Below are 22,421 nucleotides of genomic sequence, written 5' to 3' on the forward strand. Positions count from 1 at the left end.
CAAAACAGACTAATCACAAAACTGGAGGCATTTTTATTCTAAAATGAAACTTTCAGTAAAAGGCCAAAGACTGGACTTCTTGTTTTAAAAAAAAAGTCAATCCGCTCCAAAATGCATTTTAATCCTTCAGTCATTCATACACAGTGCCACTAGAAAGCCCAACCATTACTGTATACACAGAATTTATGTTTTTCAGCAGTGGAGTATCCTATGAGAGAGAAGGTTGAGAGGTGACTTAATTGAAACATATAAAATAATCAGAGGGTTAGATACGGTGGATAGGGAGAGCCATTTTCCTAGGATGGTGAGCATGAGGGGGCATAGCTTTAAATTGAGGGGTGAAAGATATAGGACAGATGTCAGAGGTAGTTTCTTTACTCAGAGAGTAGTAAGGGAATGGAACGCTTTGCCTGCAACGGTAGTAGATTCGCCAACTTTAGGTACATTTAAGTTGTCATTGGATAAGCATATGGACGTACATGGAATAGTGTAGGTTAGATGGGCTTGAGATCGGTATGAAAGGTCGGCACAACATCGAGGGCCGAAGGGCCTGTACTGTGCTGTAATGTTCTATGTTCTATAGCTGGCAGAGCTATGAAGGAATTTGTCTGCAAACAGAAACAGAGTAGCTTATTATGTAAAACACACCATCAGCTGACACAGCCTTAGCAATGCATTAATATAGCACTATTAAATTTATAAAATATCCCAAGGCATTTCATAGAACCATATTACAACACCAAGCCACATATTAGGTGCAGATGACCAAATAGTTGGTCCGAAATAGGTTTTAAGTAGTGTCTTAAAAGAGAGATTGAGCAGTTTTGGGAGAAAATTCTAGGTCTTAAGATTTCAGAAGCTTAAAACTTGACTGTCAATGTAGGAACAATTAAAAGTAGTCCTTCCAACCCTATCTTTGCACAAAAATCAACTTTTTCCCAGCTACCATCAGTTCTGAAGAAGAACCCGAAAAATTATCTCTGACTTCTCGCAACAGATGTTGCTGAGTTTTTCCAGCAATTTCTGTTTCTGATTTCCTGCATCAGCAGTCCTTTCAGTTATTTTTATAGCTTCATGTTTTCCCATACTATATTCCACCTGTAAAGATCTTTGCCTATTCAGTAACCTATCTATTTCCTTTGCAGGATCTTTGTGTCACCCTAACTGCTTGCTTTCCCAACTTTGTCCTATTCCCAAATTTGGCTATTATACATTCATTTACCTCATCCAAATTATTAATGTATATTGCAAAATAATGGTCACATTAGCACTGATCCCCATGGCACTTCATTAGCTAAAAGTTACCATCCTGAAAATGGCCTCTTTTTATCCAAGCTGATATACCAGCCCAACACCACAGTTCTTATTTTGTGAAGTAACTGCATGAGAGGAACCTTATCAAATGCATTTTAGAAATCCCAGACGAGACTATTAATCCAGAAACCCAGCTGATGTTCTGGGGACTCAGTGCTATCAAGCAGCACCTGCTCAGAAATAACCTGCTCAGTGGCACATAGTTTAAGTTCTGCCAGGGCCACTCAGCTCCTGATCTCATTACAGCCTTGGTTCAAACATGGACAAAAGAGGCTGAATTCCAGAGGTGAGGTGAGAATGACAGCCATTGATATCAAGGCTGCATTTGATCGAGTGTGGCATCCCCTAGCAAAACTGGAATCAATGGGTATCAGGGGCAAACGCTCCAGTGGTTGGAGTCATACCTGACACATAGGAAGATGGTTGTGATTGTGGGAGGTCAATCATTTCAGCTCCAGGACATCTCTGGAGTTCCTCAGGATAGTGCCCTAGGCCGTACCATCTTCAGCTGCTTTATCAATGACCTTCCCCCCATTATAAGGTCAGAAGTGGGGATGTTCGTTGATGATTGCACAATTTTCAGCACCATTTGTGACTCCTCAGAGACTGATGCAGTCCGTGTTCACATGCAACAAGATCTGGACAATATCTGGGCTTGGGCTGACAAGTGGCAAGTGACGTTCACGCCACACAAATGCCAGGCTATGACCATCACCAATAAACGACAATCTAGCCACCATCCCCTGACCTTCAGTGGCGTTACTATCACTGAATCCCCCACTATCAAAATCTTGGGGATTACCATTGACCAGAAGCTCAACTGGACTCAACACATTAACACAGTGGCTACAACAGCAGGCCAGAAGGTGGGAATATTGCAGAGAGTAAGTCACCTCCTGACTCCTCAAAGCCTGTCCACCATCTACAAGGCAGAAGTCAGGAGCGTGATGGAATACTCCCCACTTGCCTGGATGAGTGCAGCCCAAACAACACTCAAGAAGCTTGACACCATCCAGGACAAAGCAGCCCGCTTGACTGACACTACATCTACAAGCATTCACTCTGTCCACCACTGATGCTCAGTAGCAGCATTGTGTACTATCTACAAAACGCATGGCAGAAATTCACCAAAGATCCTCAGATAGCACCTTCCAAACCCATGTTCACTTCCATCTGGAAGGACAAGGGCAGCAGATATGTGGGAACACCATCACCTCCTAGTTCCCCTCCAGGTTACTCAACATCCTGACTTGGAAATATATTGCTATTCCTTCACTGTTGCTGGGTCAAAATCCTGGAATTCCCTCCCTAACAGCATTGTGGGTGAACACACCGTAGGAGAACTGCAGTGATTCAAAAAGGCAGCTCATCACCACCTTCTCAAGGCAATTGGGGATGGGCAAGAAATTCTGGCCAGCCAGTGACCCCCCACATCCCACAGATGAATAAAAAAATGTCCATTTGAAAGCCTGAGCAACAATGCATTCGTTGATCGACCTTTCATCAGAACTGTACGTGTTCAACAAGCCAAAACATTAACTTGGTTTCTATCCACAGCTGTTGTTTGGACTGTGTTTTTCCAATATTTCTTCTTGCTTCACATTTCCAGCATCCACAGTATTTTGCTTTTGTACTGCTGCAATGACGAATGTTGTTCAATGGGAATAAGACTCAGGAGACGTGCAGGAACGGTTGCAAAGCAGTGGAAAGATACTGGTGTAATTGGAGGTCAACTCAAGATTAAGAAGCCATGCAGAAGTGTACTTCGATACAGGAAAATGACTCTCCGGTCAGGAACCAAACTGCAACTGAAGCTGAAAAAAAATCTGGCAAAACCGGTAGGCCAGTAACAAGCTCGGCAGGGGATTGTAGCAGTGGGAAAGGGTGTAGACATTTATAATCAATCTGCTCAAAGTGTGCTACGACATACCTCTGGTACAGGCAGGACGTAACCCAGTCTACTGGCCCAGAGGTAGGGACTCTAAGGGTTTGAGCTAGTTGAAGTAACTTTATAACTTTAGCAACACAGCAGAGTTTTGCAGGCAGTGCAGTGCAGATAACGTAATCTTAATACCCAAAGAAGTTCAAAAATTTCAGAAATAATTCAGGGCTCACTGCAGAAGGCACAGATTAGGCCTGGTCTGGGTTGGGCACTGACAGTTTAAACTAGCATTTAAAACTTTTACTTGGGGCACACAGTACCCTCAAATAAGAGCCAGAGGAACTTAAAATAGTGCAAGTGAAGATACTGAGAGGAACAAATGGCAGCAGATGACACAGTAGGGTGTCCCCTAGGGCGCTGACCCTAAAGTATTAACTTGAAAACCCTAGGATTATCACAGAGGGGGTCATTCAGCCCATCATACCTGCAAGAATTTTGAACATTTTGATTGTGCCAATTTCCAGCTTTTTCCCCCATTACCCCTCACATTACCTATATTAAAATCAACATCCAGTTTTCTCTTGAATACCTGAATGAAACTTGTCTCCACCATACTTCCAGGCAGTGCATTCCATTCATGTCCTTCCCAAAGTGTGGCCCCAGGAACTGTACACAGCACTTTAGCACAATCACACTAGTAGGAGTTGAAAACCTGTTTTTTTTTTAAATTTCTGATCTCACCCAATTCCTCACACATCTGCACTTTTCATTAAATGTCCTGGTGCATTGGTCAATATTTATCCTTCAAAACAACACCACAAAAGCAGATTATCTGGGCATTACCATATGGATTCAGCTAACTTCACAAACAGCAATATCAACCGTTATATTTCCTAAATTTTAACAGCAACTACACTTCAAATTGAAGACCTGAAACTACTATAGCACTAGCACTAGTTCCAGCTTCGTGAACATAAACCATAGAGCAAACAGCCCTGGACATTAAGGCAGTATTTGTTCAAAAAAAAAAGAACGACACGTGCTGGAAATCAGAAACAAGATTGCTGGAATAATTCAGGACTGGCAGCATCTGTGGAGACAAAGCAGAATTAACATTATGGGTCCAGTGACCCTTCTTCAAAACTGATTGTAGCTCGGAAAAGATGGTATATATGCTGAAGGTGGGGTGGGGACTGGGGGAGGAGTAAATGATAGCTAAAGACGGAGAAATACAACTGAGCAGACAAAGGGATGGAGAGAGATCAGCCTAGGAGAATCAATCAATACCTGCAAACACGGACTGTTAATAGCTGACATTAGTAGCAGCCCATGTGATGACAAAACCTGGTGCGTAGGGGTTGGGGTAAGGACATGGGAGAAAGTGCTCAGGCCCCAAAACTGTCAAATTCAATACTGAGTCCTGAAGACTGCGGGGTTCTCAAAACGGAAAAGGAGATGCTGTTCTTCGAGCTTGTGCTGAGCTTTACTGAAGCACTGCAGTAAGCCCTAGACAGAGATGTTGGTGTGGGAACATGATGGTGTGCTAAAGTGCCTAGCAACAGGAAGCTCAGGGTCATTTTTGCAGACAGAACACAGGTGTCATCCAGTCTGTGCTTCATCTCTCCAATACAGATGAGACCACAAGGTGAATAGCAAATATAGTCAACTAGATCGAGAGACGTGCAGATAAATTGCCGCTTCACCTGCAAAGTATGTCCATGGCCTTGGACAGCAGGAAGGAGGAAGTAAACAGACAGGTGTTACACCTTCTGCGATTGCATGGGACGGTGCCCTGGGGGTGTGGGAGATGCAGGGTGTGGAGGAGGAACAGACCAAAGTGCCCTGAAGGGAATGATCCATGTGGAAGGCTGACAAGAGAGGGGAGAGGTATGGATGCATTTGGTGCCAGCATCTCACTGCAGGTTGTGCAAATGGAAACTAATGATCCTTTGGACGTGGATGCTGGTGGGATGGTAGAGGAGGATGAGGGGGAGCCCATTACTGTTGTGGGAGGAAGAGGGGCATGGCAGCAGACGTGCGGGAAATGATTCGGATATGGCTGAGGGCTGCCGTCAACGATGGCTATGGTGAATCTTCAGTTCAGAAAGAAGGTGGACATTTTGGAGGTCCCCTAGTCAAAGTGGGCATTATCAAAACAGATGCGGTAAAGGCAGAGAAATTGGGAGAATTGAATGGAGTCTTTACAGGAGGAGGGTGTAAGGATGTATTGTCAAGGCAACTGTGGGAATCAATGGGTATGTAGTGGATATTGGTGGCTAATCTATCCCTAGAAATGGAAATAGATCTGTTGAGAAAGGGAAGGAAGGAGTCAGAAATGGACGAGGTGAAGTTGAGTGCAAGGTGGAAATTGGAAGCATGACTGAGAAGCTTTTCCAATTCCAAATAAGAGAGAGAGGAAAGCAGCACTGATGATGTCATCAACACACTAGAGAGTGAGTTGTGTGGAGGGGGCCGAGGAGGAGTGGAACAAGGATTGTTCTGCGTACCCACAAAGAAACAGGTATATTTAGACCAATGAGGGTATCCAAGCCCATGTCTTTGATCTGAAGAAAGTGAGGAGTTAAAGCAGAAGGTGTTCAACGTGAGGGCGAGCTTGGTCAGGCCAAGGAGGGTGGCGGTGGATGGGAACGGTTCAGCCTTTTATTCAGAAAGCTGAGCTCTGAGACCATCCTGATGGGGGATGGATGTGTAATGGGATTGCACACCCATGGTGAAGAGAGGGCGGCTGGAACCCTCAAACTGGAAAAGCTGAAACTGACGGAAATCATCAGAAAAACTGCGGATGTAACTGGAAAGGGACTGGACAGGAGAAGAGAAGAGAAATTGAGTTGAAGGAGGATGAGACATGTTCTGCGGGGCAGGAGCAGGCAGAGACGGTGGAAGGGAGAGATCCCCAGATGAAACGAGTTTAGTAACTGTTGTAGACATAATGGCCTGGTGTTCAATGGTAGAGACTTAGCAGTCCTAGTTTGGGAGAGTGCAGGGAAGTGGAGTTGAAATGCCCAACAGCCATGATTTAAATGGTGGACTTGATGGGCCGAATGACCTTACTTCCACTCCTATGTCTTATGGTCTTATGGAGCTGTCCTAAGGTTAACATTCAGATTCAACTAACAGTTTGGAAGGCAAATGCAATGCTGGTATTCATTTCAAGGGGGCTAGAATACAACAGCAGGAGGCTGTGTAAGGCTCTAGTCAGTCTGCATTTGGAACATTGTGAGCAGTTTTGGCCCCCACCGCTAAGGCAGGATGCACTAGGTCAGAGGGGATCCAGAGGAGGTTTACAAGTATGATCCTGGGAACGAAGGGCTTGTTACATGAGTGGTTGAGTCTGTATTCAGTGGAGTTTAGAAGGATGAGGGGGGAATCTAATCAAAATTTACAGAATACTGAGAAACCTGGATGAAGTGGACACGGAGAAGTTGTTTCCACTAGGACAGAGACCAGGATTTGAGGGCATAGCCTCAGAGTGAAGGAATGACCCTTTAGAGCCAAGATGTAGAAGACTGCTAATCTATGAAACTCACTGCCACAGGGAGCCATGGAGGCCAAATCATTAAGTGTATGTAAGACAGAGATCGATAGTTTGGTGACTGGTGAGAGAATCAAGGGTTATGAAAGAAGGCAGAAGAATGAGGTTGAGAAACACATCAGCCATGATCGCATGGCACAGCAGACTTGCTGAGCTGAATGGCCTAATTCTGCTCCTATTTCATATGGTTTTAACAAAAACAGGAATTACTGGAAAAGCTCAGCAGGTCTGACAGCATCTGTGCTCTGAAATCAGAGTTAACATTTCAGGTCACCTGACCCTCCCTCAGACTTGAATGGTCTTAAAACTGGTTTCAATGGGAATTAGGCAGAAAAGTTTGGCACTTGTTTCAGGCATACAGGCACAAAGAAGGATGATTTCAATTGTTAGAGATCCATCATCTCAGTTCCAAGATAGCCCTGCAGGAATTCATTGGGGTACTGTCCAAGGCCAAAACACTTTCAACTGCTTCTATGTTCTTTCCATATGCCCCATCCATATAAACCTGAACAACTATCAGGTTTTAGGTGATATGTAACAAGGGTCATTTCAGCCACTCAATTTCCAAGCAATGACCATCTCCAACAAGAGATAATCTAACACTCTCCCCTTTATAGTCAGTGCCATTGCTATTTCTAAATCTCCCAATATTAACATCTTGGGGGATACCATTGACTAGAGATGGAATGCAGTAGCCAAATAAACAGCGTAGCGACAAGGGCAGGTCAGAGTCTAGGAATCATATGCTGAATTAATCACCTTGTCTTCCAAAAGTCTGTCCACCATCTATAAATCATAGGTTGGGATGAAATGGAATATTTTACACCTGCCATGATGAATGCAGGTCCACAATACTCAAGAAGCTCAATTCCGTCAGAACAAAGCAACGGGTTTGATTGGCACCCTATCCACCGCCTTAAACATTCACCTCCTTCACCAGCAATGCACGCTGGCAGCAGTGTGTATCATCTACAAGATGCACTACAGTAACTTATCCAGGATCTTCCAACAACATTTTCCAAACCTACAGCCTCAACACAGACAGATTCCCATGGAACACCACGACCTGCACTTTCCTTTCCACGTTACACACCATCGTGACGTGGAACTATATTGCTGTTCCTTTCCACGTCTTTGATCTGAAGGAAGTGAGAGGAGTTAAAGCAGGTGTTCAACGTGAGGGCGAGCTTGTTCAGGCCAAGGAGGGTGGCGGTGGATGGGAATGGTTCAGCCTTTTATTCAGAATGGATCAAAATCCTGGATCTCCATCCCTAACAGCAGAGTGTGTGCGCTTATACTCAAGGACTGCACTAGTTCAAGGTAATTCATCATCATCTTCGCAAGGGTAATTGAGGAACAGTAGTAAACGCTGACGGAGCCAGCTGCAGCCACAACCCCTGAACAAATAAAAATATTAACCCTGTTTCTCTCTCCCTACAGATGATGCCTAGCCTACTGAGTGTTTATACAACTTTTTTGTTTTTATTCCATAATCTGTTTTCTAGCGAGACTACAACACAACAGTCATATCCATTGTACATTTAAAAAAACAAGACAGCCTACACCCAGAAGTCCCCTGTTTAAGTCTTAAAGCTCTATCAGTAGCTTACACACAAGATCAATTTACAGAAATTGCATTGCTGAGAAAAAGGTTATCATGGGGCAATTAGTTTTGTCGGTTGCACCTACTTTGTGCACAGTATTTTTAAAACCTATGAGAGAGCTTGCTGAAACTTAAGATGTGCCAAATACAATTTGCACATACACCTTAACCATTTCTGAGCTGGTCGTACCGACATTGCATGAACGTGGTCCCCACAAAAAAAACCACCCAGTTGTGCAGAAACTCCAGGCATTTACCTCTTCTCTATCCTTTTCTTTTCTTTACCTTTTCTCTCAACCTCTTTCAGTACCTGTTTCAACACTGAATTCAACTACTCCTGTGTAAATTTCCATCTTATTTCTTGCACTGTTCAATAAATCAAATTAAGGACCCAGATAAATAACAGCAAAATATAGGTGCTTGCTCTTTTTACTCAGATCCCAAATGTCTAGCTTCCGTCAATGTGCTGTGATCAGTTTGCACTTCCAACAATTTAGGAGTTGCAGGAGATACCAAACAAAACTTCAAGATAACAAAGTGTAGAGCTGGATGAACACAGCAGGCCAAGCAGCATCTCAGGAGCAGGCAAGCTGAAGTTTCAGGTCTAGACCCTTCATCAGAAATGTTCCTAAGGCAGTACTGACTCTTTGTGTTGGTGGAGGAGGGTGTGAACATTTACGCCATTGAACAAGCTGCAGATGAAGTGGACTACTTTGCCCTGGATGACGTTGAGCTTCTTCAGCACTGGAGTTGCACTCATCCTTTCACTCGCCATCCAAGCCAACCTTCCATCCATTGACTTCACCTACAGTTCTCGCTGTCTCGGAAATGTAGCGAACATTAAAGACCCCTCCGACGCTACTGATAATCTCTTTCAGCCACTTCCGTCAGGCAGAACGCACAAAAGCTGAAACACACGTACCAACAGGTTCAAGAACAGCTTCTTCCCTGTCATTAGATTTTTGAATGGACCTCTCAATTTCAAATCTAATGATGACCTTTTTTTTTATTCATCTTCTTTGCAGCCACAACTTTGTATTCTTCACTCTGTTCGATCACTCTGTGATCTTTGTATGCTATGATCTGCCAGTACTGCACGCAAATCAAAACTTTTCACCGTACTTAGGTACATGTGACAATGATAAATCAAGTGCACAGTTTTCCTGACCTATGTTTTATAAGATGGTGGGTAGGAATTGGGGTGATAGGAGGAGAATTATTCTACACAGAATTCATAGCCTTTGAACTGCTTTTGTAAGCAGAGAATTCATATGGCTGATCAAGTTCAACTTTTGGTCAAGATTAATTCCCAAGTTGTCGATAGTGGAGGATTCAGCAATGATAATTAAAATGTCATGGGTGCTATTAAACTGTCTGTTTTTGGGGGTGGCCACCAGCTGTGTGGTGTGAATGTTACTTGCCAATTGCCAACTCAAGTCTGAACACCAGTCATGAATAGTGACATAAACTTCTTTAGTATCCACAGAGTTTCAAAATGGTACTGAACACTGCACACAGTCATCAGCATACATCCCCATTTCAGACCTTATGAAGGAACAAGACTGCTGAAGAATGTTGGTACCAAAACAATAGCCTGAGAAACACAGAAGTCCTTCAAATACCCAGATAACTGAAGCCATCTTCCTTGTGATGGGTATGACTGTGAACATGCAGTGCTTTGGCCAAATCTCCACTGAGTTCTACGTTGCCAGGATTCTTTGATGGAATACTTGATCAAATGTTGCCTTGAGATCAAGGGCAGTCACTCACCTCAGTGGTCCTACTGCAACCCAAACTGTAGGTCATTGTTCCCTAAGTAGGTTATTGCTTTATTATCTATCTGTAAGTAGGTTATTGCTTTATATAGCACCATTAATTACACCTTCCACCATTTCGATAATGTAGACATGCTGATGTTGGACTGGGGTGGACAAGATCAAAAATCACACAACACCAGATTATAATCTGTGATGATGGGAACTGCAGATGCTGGAGAATCCAAGATAACAAAGTGTGAAGCTGGATGAATACAGCAGGCCAAGCATCATCTCAGGAGCACAAAAACTGATGTTTCGGGCCTAGACCCTTCATTAGAGGCTCCGATGAAGGGTCTAGGCCCGAAACATCAGCTTTTGTGCTCCTGAGATGCTGCTTGGCCTGCTGTGTTCATCCAGCTTCACAGTTTGTTATCGTAACCAGGTTATAATCTAACTGGTTTATTGGAAAACGCAAGCTTTCGAAGCTCAGCTCCTTCCTCAGGCGTAATGTGAGGGTATAAGACACAGAATTTATAAGCAGAAAGGTAACAATCCTAAAATTGGCTGCCTCTGGTTGAATCTTTAATCACTTAGGAAGGAGACTACTGATTACAATGCAAAATCCAGATTCCCTTCAAGTCATTGTCCCAAGATAATTTAAGGTTTTATCACGGAACACTGGAAGTAACGTCTCTGGTCAGACAAGGCATTTTTGGTGTGAACTCTTGCTTACAATCTGTCTATGTTTTAAACTGGGGTCAGGTTTTATTTTTTCCTGCAAAACAGAATGTATCTGCAACTACACAAATATCTTGGATGAAATAATTTGTGTATGTGTCTGTCTGTGTATGCGCATGCACATGTGAGAGAGAAACAGTATGCACGTGTGCGTGTGTGTGGTTGAGACAACGTTGCTGTGAGGGTGTGTATGCATGACAAAGTGTGTGTGTGAGCGTGTGAATGACAGAGTGTGTTTGTGTCATAGTGTGTGTGTGTGTGTGCGCGAGAGTTGTATGTGAGAGTATAATAGTGTGGTGGGGTCACTTGTAGTGCAACATGAACCCAAGATCATGATTGAGACCATCCTCATGGGTATGGGACTTGGCTATCAGCCTCTGCTTGGCGACTCTGCGTTGTCATGTTATCTCAAAGTCCACCTTGGAGAACGCTTACCCAAAGAATGAAGGCTGGACTTCCTTGGCCACTGAAGTGATCCCCCAGCAGGCGGGAACATCCTGTCCGAATATGATTGGGCAGTGTCCATTCATCCACTGTTGTAGCATCAGCATGATTTCAGCAATATACCACGCATCGGGGCATCCTTGCCTGCACTGCATGAAATGGACAACACTGGCAGAGTCACATGAGTATCTGCTGTGCACGCGGTGGGTGGTGGTCCCACGTGAGATGGCAGTATCCATGTCGAAGATCTGACATGTCTTGCAGAGGTTGCCAAGACAGGGTTGTGGGGTGTTGTGGCTGATGTTGTCCTGAGGCTGGCTAGTTTGCTGTGAACAATGGTTTGTTTAAGTTTTGGCGACGTGGCAAAGATCTTGGTGAGGTGTTTATCATCGTCAATAATGTGTTGAAGGCTGCAAAGAACATGGCATTGTTTCTCCGTTCCAGGGAAGTATCGGACAACAAAGAATTCTCTATCGGTCACATCCTGTGTCCGTCTTCTGAAGAGGATGTTGCTTTTTTTTTACTGTGGCATGATGCAATTCTGTTAAACCTTCACTGGCGAGGCCATGCAGACACTATGACAACGGATGAATGGGTACTGCCCAACAATAACCATACAAGGGTATTCCCTCCCAGTGGGGGAACATTTCAGTGGTCAAGGGCATCCAACCTCTGATCTTGAGGTAAGCATCCTCCAAGCTGGACTCTGAGATACACAACAATGCAAATATCGCTGAGGACAGGTAGATAGCCAAGTTCCATGCCCACGAGGACGGCCTCAGCTGTGATCTTGGATCATGTTGCATTGCAGGTGACCCCACCACACTACATACTCCCACGTGTACGTGTGCATACACACACTATCACACAAACTTACACAGACCCTCCCCCCATCTCTCTGTCTCTGTCTCACTCACTCACACACACTCACACACACACACACACACCTTGGATAAAATAATTCGTGCAACCGCACACATTCTGTTTTGTTCTAAATAAAACTTGACTCCAGTTTAAAACACAGACAGATTCTAAGCAATACCTCACAACTAAAATGTATTGTCTGACCAGAAATGTCACCTCCTGTATTCCTTGATAAAACCTTTAATTATCTCGGGATAATGACTTGAATGGAACCTGGATTTTGCATTTTCATCAGAAGTCACTTTCCTAACTGATTAAAGATTCAACAAGAGGTAGCCAGTTTTAGGGTTGTTACCTTTCTGCTAATAAATTGCGTCTTATACTTTTTGTTTTACACATAACGCCTGAGGAAGGAGCTGAGCTGAAATAGCTTGCGTTTTCAAATAAACCTGTTGGACTATATCCTAAATGTTGTGTGATTTTTTTTACCATTTTGCTGATGATTGAGAAGAGGCTGATGGGGCAGTAATTGCTTGGATTAGATTCATGCTACTTTCTGAATATAAGACAGGCCCAGACGATTTTCTACTTTGTCGGGCGTAGAGATACTGGAAGAGCTTCGGTAAGGATGTAGGTAGAGCAAAGTACGAGTCTTCAGTACTATTGTTGAAATGTTATCAGGTCCCACATTCCATATCAGGCAGAGAAGGATCATCCATTCTCCACCTCTCGCTGAGATGTTTGTAAAGGGCTCAGCCTCATCCTTTATACTGACATTATTTTAGAGAGGGTCCATTCCATTTTAATATTGTGGCCGCCACCTCCCTTTTTTGTTGTCTACCACCATTCAAGACTGCATGTAGCAAGACAGCAGAGCATTGATCTAATTCATTGAAAATGGGATCATTTAGAACTCCCTTTTAGATTTACGGCGATCACATAACGTTGGAAATCACAGTGGGCCAGGCAGCATCCATAGAGAAAGAGCAAGCTGATGTTGAATCTAAGCTTGCTCTGGGACCTAAGTTTTGGCCCCAGCTGGAACAACAGTCTATTTCTCTTTAAACAATGAGATTGAAGGATTGGGAAAGAAACAGGGAAACAACTGAGTAGATCATGAATCAGAGCTAAATGGTACAGAAGTAAACAGGTTGGATTGAGACGGAGGAGACATTTAAAAGGAACATTCCAAATTTTACAGTTTAAAACGAAAATTTGAAACTTGTAAGAATGAATCCAATTACAAGTTTGACCCGTTCTGAAGAAGGGGCACTGAACTAAAATCGTTGACTTTGCTTTTTCTCCCTATAGATGCTGCGACACCTTTGAGGTTTCCCTACAATTTCTATTTTTGTACAAGCATAACCTCTTCACTTCCAAAACATCAAAGGAACATCAATCCTAGTAAAGAGGATTCAAAATGGTTAACTAAAAAACTTCCTATGGTGTAATTTATTAGCAATTAATGCGCAAATGTAACCACTTCACAAAATTCTTCGGAAAGTCGACAACAATCTGATCTACTCTTTTTTTGTAAGGCTGGCAGTATAGTGGCACAAATTGTCCAGTAAACTGTGGTTATTCTTAATTTGTGCCACATTGTTTCCTTGGCTAGAACAGCTGAGAAATTTACACATTTGGCTGCCATTTAACTAACTATTGTGTTGACATCAAATTCCAACTCAATGTACAACTGCACAGACTTTGACAGATTGAGGTTCAATCCTCATTCTGCATCGAGTTACCTGATCTTAACCAGGATGATAATAGATGACCTAGAAATGAAAGCTTGGAGGGCATCAGCGAAACCTTAAATCTGCATGGATTACAGGTGAAGTAGTGCATTTGATGGAATGGGGGATTTTAGAAAATTGGAAATTATTTATGGGGCAATCCAGAAAAATTTATTTTCCTGTCAACTGATCTATATAATCTGCAATAATAGATTCATGAACTAAGGGGCACTGCAGGGCACGCCGAGATGGTAAACATAAGTTGTTTCTTTAGTGCAGTTCAATTGCAAAAAAAAAGTAAAATCTAACTGCTGCACTCCTCTCAAACAGCTCACAGGAAGAGAACTTTGAAACTCAGTAGTTACCCCTTCTCCTTTCAAATAAAATTGAGAAGCTTGGGATGACTTTGAGTGAATCACTTGCAATGCAATGCTTCTGATTACCTCGAAACTAATGAAAGGACATAGGTAATCTATTTACATCAAATCCAGGACAAGTCTAACATACAGGAATGCTGCAAAAGTAAAGTGTGCGCGCTTTCTGCTTCTGGGACTTAGGCCGACAAAGGGCATTGTCCCTCTAAAGGCAATGTTGACTGATCCCGGGACAGTCCATGTTCTGGAAACCCTTGAAAGCAAGGCACAAACGTGAATTTCCGACACCTCGTTCACTCCTGGACAAAATGCATCAAGGCGGCAGCACCCAGCTCGTGGGGAGGTAACTGTTTCTCCCCACGCTCCCCCCACCCCCCATTACCTCCTTTAACCCGGGTTTTGCTCACCCCCATACAGCCAGTTCTCTTCATCATCGTCGGCGTCCAGGCCGCCGCCAGCCGCTGCCGTACTGTCTGCAGCCGAGCCCAGCGAATCAATTTCGGTCGCCATAACGAGGTGAGTGCGAGAGCGCTGGAGCCCGCAACTGACCGTCTGAGAGCTGGCGATTTGCGGGGAGGGAGAGTGGTGGTGGAAGAACAGATACAGCCGCCGCCGTCGGAGCGGGAGCACAATCCGGGGACACGGTGCCGCCGCCGCTACCGAGTCCGCGCCGTCATCAGCTCCCGGCACTCTTCCGCAGGGTCATAGCGCCCGCCCTCCTTACCCTTACCTCTTATCCATAAGTACGGCGCAGCAAGGGTTGCCACCCGAACGTAACCCACTAATGCCACACTTAAAACCGTCGACTCCTAGAGTACCCAACGAGATGTGCTACTGTAATAATAAGAAACACATTTCGATGCGCCTGCTTTCAAAACCAACGCAGAATTGTGCATTCAGGTATAAGCCAAGAGCTGCGGATGCTGGACATCTGAAACTAAAAGTGGTGGAGAAAGTCACCAATCCTGGCAGCATCTAGAGAGAAAAAAGGATTACTGGACTCGAAACGAGAGCTCTGCTCTTCTCTCTCACTCTGTACAGATGTTGTCAGAATTGCAGAGTTTTTTCAGCACTGTTTTTCTTTCAGTTTCATATTGGTTGAAATGAGTCCATATTCTGTACCACTCCTTTATAATTTATCCCATGACTGTACTTACCCAATATTTATAGTTCTTAAACACATGGCCCTGTCATACAAAGATTATACAGTTAAACAAATGTTTATTACCAATGCTAATGCAAATCATTATGAGGGTCACTGAAGGTCATATCATGAGTGATTTGTACCCCCTTCATACTCCATGAGTTACAAAGAATCATCAGAATTAGAATATCCTTTATTGTCACATGTACACGAGTACAGTGAACAGTTTACGATGTCACCCTACATGGCACATCTTAGGAATTTTTGCAGGAAGGTGAGTTTTTATTCTAGGTAGCTGTGGGAGTCAGTGGGCTTGAAATGGAAAAATTCCGTCCCCTATTCCCAATTCATTCGCCTCCATCGCATCTGCTCGCAGGATGAGGCATTCCAATCCTGTACATCTCAGATGGCCTCGTTTTTCAAGGATCGCAACTTCCCCCACGCAGTGGTCGAGAATGCCCTCGACTGTGTCTCCCGCTTTTCCCACACCTCATCCCTCACACCCCATCACCGCAATAACTGCCAAAAGAGAATCCCCCTCATCCTCACATACCACTCCACCAACCTCCGGATCCAACGCATCATCCTCCGACACTTCCACCATCTGCAATCCGACTCCACCACCAAAAACATTTTTCCATCCCCACCCTTGTCTGCTTTCCAGACGGACCACTCTCTCCGTAACTCCCTTGTCCGCTCCACACTCCTCTCCAACCCCACCACACCCGGCACTTTCCCCTGCAACTGCAAGTGCCCCCATACCTCCTCACTCACCCTGTCCGAGGCCCCAAGAAGATTTTCCACATCAAGCAGATGTTCACCTGCGCATCTGCCAATGTGGTATACTGCATCCATTGTACCCGGATTGGCTTCCTCTACATTGGGAAAACCAAGCGGAGGCTTGGGGACCACTTTGCAGAACACCTACACTCGGTTCTCAATAAACAACTGCACCTCCCACTCGCGAACCATTTCAACTCCCCCTCCCATTCCTATGACGACATGTCCATCCTGGGCCTCCTGCAGTGCCACAACGATGCCACCCGAAGGTTGCAGGAACAGCAACTCATATTCCGCTTGGGAACCCTGCAGGTATCAATGCGGATTTCACAAGCTTCAAAGTCTCTCCTCTCCCTACAGCATCCCAAAACCAGCCCAGCTTGTCCCCGCCTCCCTAACCTGTTGATCCTCTCACCCATCCCCTCCTCGCACCTCAAGCTGCACCCCCATTTCCTACCTACTAGCCTCATCCCACCCCCTTGACCTGTCCGTCCTCCCTGGACTGACCTATACCCTCCCTACCTCCCCACCTACACTCACCTTTACTGGCTCCATCCCCACCTCTTTGACCTGTCTCCTCTCCACCTATCGTCTCCTCTATCCATCTTCAATCCACCCCCCCCTCCCTATTTATTTCAGAACCCTCTTCCCCCTCCCCCTCCCCCTTTTCTGGTGAAGGGTCTAGGCCCGAAACATCAGCTTTTGTTCTCCTAAGATGCTGCTTGGCCTGCTATGTTCATCCAGCTCCACACTTTGTTATCCATAATACTCAGGTCTCCAGGCCGCTGGCTGTCCCCGATGCGCTCAGGCCTCCAGCCTGCTCTGCTCCGGCCCTCTCTGCTCCAGCCTGCTCCAATGTTGTCACTGCCGTTCCAAGGTAAGCATTTTTTTTTAATAAAAACACTTTTAAAAATCTTTTAAAAGCAAGAAGAAGAATGAGAAAAGAAAAACAAAAAATAAAACAGACGGAATGGATGAGCTCTGGGCTGAGGAGCCCAGATGCTGCCCACTCCATCACTTCCTTCTTGGAGCAATACTGACCTTTCTATTTGTAAAGACTTGAATAATCCATCATAGAAATACTTAAAAAAGCAGCTAATATTCTTGCAGCTGGCATCAAAATGCTTGCAAGATCAAAAAATTTGTAGGACACATTCAGCAAAAAGAGCCATCACCCCATCACCAGCCCAACAGCACAGGTTCTTGTCCTCAGCCTTTCTCAGACGTAGTTCACAGAATGCAGATGTCAATGTTCATTACCCATCCTGACTTGCCCAGAGGGCAATTAAGAATCACCTATATTGCTGTGTATCTGGACTCACATGTAGACCATAACAGGTAAGGATGGTAGATTTCCATCCTGAGAGAGCAATGTACAGTGCGTAACCAAAGCTGAGTGGGCTTTGTTCACCTATTTCACAAATGGTAAATGAAGGTTATCCCAAAATGTGACTGGGCTATGAATCCCAAATCATGGAACATATTTCATCAAAATGCGCACTAAGATATGTTGCAAGAGATAGCTTACTTGACATTTCAAGAGGTCCTCATATTGTTAGCCAAAATGGACGTATCATTATAAAGTTTTCTTTCAATCCTATGCTAATTATAGTAGACTAATAATACACGATGGAATATAAACAAAATACAGTCAACGGTTGATTGGGGAGGTTTGCTTGACAACACTTCTATAGAGAACATATGAAACATGTTCGAGGGTGTAGTGCATAAACAAAATCAGGAGGTATTCATGGTGCAGTGGTAGTGTCCCTGCCTGTGAGCCAGAAGACTGGGATACAAGTCCCATCTGCTCCAGAATTGTATAATAGCATCTGTGAAGAGATTGATTAAAAATGTATGCACAAGATTCAAAATCAGGAGGCTCTTTTCGTGCAGTGGTCGCCCCTACTTCAGAGCCATATCAAGCCCCACTTGCCACAGGACATGTCTGAGCAGGTTGATTACATTTTTTGAATATACTCAAATAAGGAGGCCAAACAAGTTTGAGCAAAAGCAGGGTTACAAATTATTCAAGAATGAAATGAGGAAGGAAACAAAATCTCTAAGTTATTTTCAGAGAGAAGTACAGAAGTTCATAGGCATAAAAACAAATCATGTTCACAAAATCTGGCTCTGTAGCACAGTAATTTCTGTGCTTTGGTAGTTTCATGCCACTCCAGGAACACTGCAAAAATCATGATGTTGACAGTGTTTGCATAGGCGATATGTGCATGCCCTGGAAGTACATAGAGGAGGCAGATCTTATTTCATTCCTGAGCTGCCATTTTTGACCACACCATGTGATTTTTATGGCCCTCTCTTAAGTACACATGTAGCTGAGCTTGCATTCAACAACTCAAGGGACCACTTGCCCCAGCCCTCCCCAGACCCCCACTGAGCTGTTCAAAGTCATTATCTTCCAACTTCCAGGTTCGTTGCTTATTACTTTCTACTAACATGCTATAGAAGTACAGTATCTTTGGAGGATTGCAGAAAAGTTGGTAAGGTCTGCAGGGAGTGGTAGTGGACATCGGTGAGGTATTCTTTGCAATTGCAAGTTCTCAGTGTATCACCTGCTCCCACTACCTGGGCTATAGTTGCTCTCTTCCTCACTCTGCAGCATGAGGAGAGGATGGAATAGAGTCAACAAAGAAGATGAACTGTTTTCAGAGGGAGAAGGGATAAGAGCAGGAAACGTTATCCACTTAGGAGTCTTTGGGGAGTATTCACCAGTTTTTACATTGGCCTGAGTAATCAATGGAATGATGAATGTACCCTTGCCATTTGCTGTAGTTGGGAACACAGAGGAGTTAAAAGTTGGGAACAAGATGATGAAGGCACATCAGTACTCCTGGGGCACTGTGCAGGGTAAACTGGTTTTATGGGATATGGTGAGGTGATGGCTCACCACAATATTGCTTACGGTTGATCAATTACTTTTGCCTTTTAGCTGCTAGCCAATAATACACGTTGTTGGCTTTGCTGCAGTGTCCAGCGCAATGCAGAGCAATCAAAATCACCATTCAAAACCAAGAGCCATATGAACACTTCTCCCCTTTATTTTTGTTTGTTCTTCCCCATTTCTGATGAAAGGGGAACACTTTCTTATTATTGATTGCAATCATGCTACTATTTTGTAACAACATGACAGGGAAGTTATTACACAAGGCATGCATGACACTCTTGAAAACATATGCAGAACTCTTACTTCCAGATTCACCCACATCACCTTTGTTAATGTTACTAATGTTATTTTACTGTTTATTTATCCAGCTGCAGTGTGATTCATGTAGTCACTCTGCGAGTTGTTTTTGCTTTGCATTCTGAATGAGCGATTGAAAGATTCCCTTATTTGGTTGTGTTCTCTCATGTGTGCCTCAAGTGGGTGACTGGGTATTCCACCCCCAGTTGCTTGGCACACTGTCCAAGCAAAGTATTTAGAGGTTTGTAAAATCATCTGGGGCATAGATAAGGTGCACAGCAAAGGTATTTTCACGAGGGTGGGAGAGTCCAAAAACTAACATACTTTTAATGTGAGAGGAGGAAGATTTAAAAGGGACCTAAGGGGCAACATTTTCACACAATGGGTGGTTCATGTGTGGAATGAACTGCCAGATGAAGTGGTAGATGCTGGTACAGTTACAACATTTAAAAGACATTTGGACAGGTATATGAGTAGGAAAGGTTAGAGGGATATTTGCCATACACAGGCAAGTGGGACAAATTTAGTCTAAGAAACTTGGTCAGCATGGACGAATTGGACCAAAGGTTCTGTTTCCATGTTGTATGACTCTATGAAGCTACATGTGCAACTGCAATTCACCAAGGAGATGATCACAAAGCAACAGAAGACAGAAGATGTGGTCTGAGAGCACAGAATGAAGACAGCACTGCCAGTGGCTGTGGAAGTGACTGTGGGCTTGATTTATTTACACAAATGGATACCTCCAAGCTAAATTAGACAGCACATCAAACATCTTCCCATCTAATGTTGCAATTGAGAAGTGATAGAGGTTCTGTATGTTGGGACAGAAGTCAGACAAAGCAGGAGGAGCTTGCACACAATCTTGTCAGGACAGCCCCTTGAAGCCCAGTGACAACAACTGAACATGTGATTTTGTGGAGCCTACATCTTAATGGCAAAATGTACCAAAACCACAAATGTGACCACTCACTCAATGTATTGACAGTCCACACTAATAACTGCACCCTGCATGTTGTGTTATTTAATGACCACTATTCTGGCAAAAATCATGGTATTTTCATCCTGCACTAGTGCCTTAACCCATAAATCTTTGAACAATCATATTGAAACATAAGGTGACTGTTTGGCGACAGGGGCTTTATATCTGCCTGGCAACTTCCCTGTGCAGAAAACCACAGGAGGTCAGCACTTGTATAATGAGAATCACGCTGCCATGAGAACCAAGTTGCTGAAGCATGATTCTGATGCCTTGACTACTCTGTACAGCCGTCCACTGGAGAAGATATCTCAATTCATAATGATTGGCTGCATTCTTCACAACTTGGCCTGGGGGCAGAACCCTTGCTATCACAACTTCAGTGAGCACCTCAGGAGGAGAAGAAGGAGGAAAAGAGGCCACAGCTAACATACATATTTGTCCTGCAGCTGCATTTGCCTAGCATCACAACACACTCGGGTAGTGGACTGGAAATTATGCCCCACTAATCCCACTATTCTCGGATTTGTCATACATGTCAACCTTTGATTTAAGCCACTGAAATGCTCAATTTTACCTCACTGCCTAATTCAAGATAAAAAAAGAACATATACACCAGATTTTTTTCCATTAAACAAAAATAATCAAACTGTGTTTATTTTTTTACCAAAAGGAACATGAAACACTAACTCATAATTGTGTAACTTGAACTCTATGTCTTTTTAAGATTCCCATGTGCATACAAATACACGCACAAAGAGATAAGACAGCATTGGGGGGGGGGGGGGTGAATAAGTAAAAAAGAACAACAGGGAGAAACAGGTAGTAAAAATACAGGTAATAAAGAAGGCAAATGGAATTTTGACTTTTATGGCTAAAGGAATAGAGTATAAATGTAGAGAAATGCTGCTGCAACTGTACAATGCATTAGTGAGACTGCACCTGGCGTATTGCATACAGTTCTTGTCCCTTTGAGGAGAACAAAGGTGCATTGGAGATAATTCACAGTAAATTCGGTAGTTTGATTCTGGAGATGAGGGGTGTGAAGGATTGAGCAGTTTAGACCTAAATTGTCTAGAGTTTAGAAGAATGAGAGGTGGTCTGATAGGGGTTTATAAAGATGCAAGGCTAATTGACGAAGTAGATGTGGAGAGGATGAATTTGAACCTGTTGGTATGTGTGTTTAAGCTTTGTATCTTCTGGCTGATGGAAGAGGAGAGAAGAGATTATAACTGGGGTGGGAGGAGTCTTCGATGATGTTGGCTGATTTTTGGCAGAGAGAAGGTAGATGGAGTCAATGGATAGAAGGTTAGCTTGCATGATGGACTGGGCTATGTTCAAGACTCCCCGTAGTTTCTTACAGTCCCAGGCAGAGCAGTTGCCATACCAAGCCGAGATACATCCAGACAGAATGCTTCCTATGGTCCATCTGTAAATGTTAGTGAGAGTCCTTATGGACATGCTGAATTTCCTAAGCCTCCTGAAGAAGAGGTGTTGTTGAGCCTTCTTGACTATCACATCAATATGGGTGATCCAGGACAGATTGGTGGTGACCGTCACACCTAAATTATACTTTATATTCTCAAAGCCGTGTCTCCAATATCTCTGAAAATTCAGAGTCCTTCTAACTCAAAATCATGAACACACCAGTATATACTTTCATCCTGCCTGAAAAACAATTGTTCACTAATACTCTTTGCCTTCTGGCACTTAATCAATTTCTGGTACATGCGATTTCTTAGCCCATAAGCTGTAATTCTACTAACATGTCTATTATGTGGGACTTCATCAATTGACTTTTGAAAAGACCGCATATGCACTAATCACACACAGTACCTATTTCAGTCCTCACCATACTCCATTTGCCACATCTTTGTCTGCTCACTTAACCTATTTCCTTTTTACAATTTCCTTACATCATTTTCACAATACACATTCCTACCTATCTTTGTGTCATCAGCAAATGTAACCACTATGTCATCTGTCTTTTTGTTCAGCTATTTACACAAATTGTATGCTGTTGAGAGGTCCCAGCACCAATCCCTATGGCACAA

General features: G+C 43.7%; 1 protein-coding gene across 4 annotated transcripts in view; it reads right to left on the reverse strand.

The window, feature by feature from the left end:
- LOC125458790 (pre-mRNA 3'-end-processing factor FIP1-like) overlaps positions 1-14,987 on the reverse strand; it is a 55,269-nt gene extending 40,282 nt beyond the window's left edge. The window contains exon 1 of one of the 4 annotated variants that reach the window (XM_048544461.2): positions 14,670-14,987. In XM_048544461.2, coding sequence (XP_048400418.1) covers positions 14,670-14,772 — 103 coding nt within the window. In that variant the 5' untranslated portion in view covers positions 14,773-14,987. Of the gene's footprint in view, positions 1-479; positions 594-14,669 lie in introns of those variants that run through there. The other 3 variants (XM_048544460.2, XM_048544462.2, XM_059651390.1) reach the window with 3 other exon arrangements.
- Between the last annotated feature and the right edge of the window lie 7,434 nt (positions 14,988-22,421).

The sequence above is a fragment of the Stegostoma tigrinum genome, chromosome 15 (assembly GCF_030684315.1).
Source record: "Stegostoma tigrinum isolate sSteTig4 chromosome 15, sSteTig4.hap1, whole genome shotgun sequence".
NCBI lineage: Eukaryota > Metazoa > Chordata > Chondrichthyes > Orectolobiformes > Stegostomatidae > Stegostoma > Stegostoma tigrinum.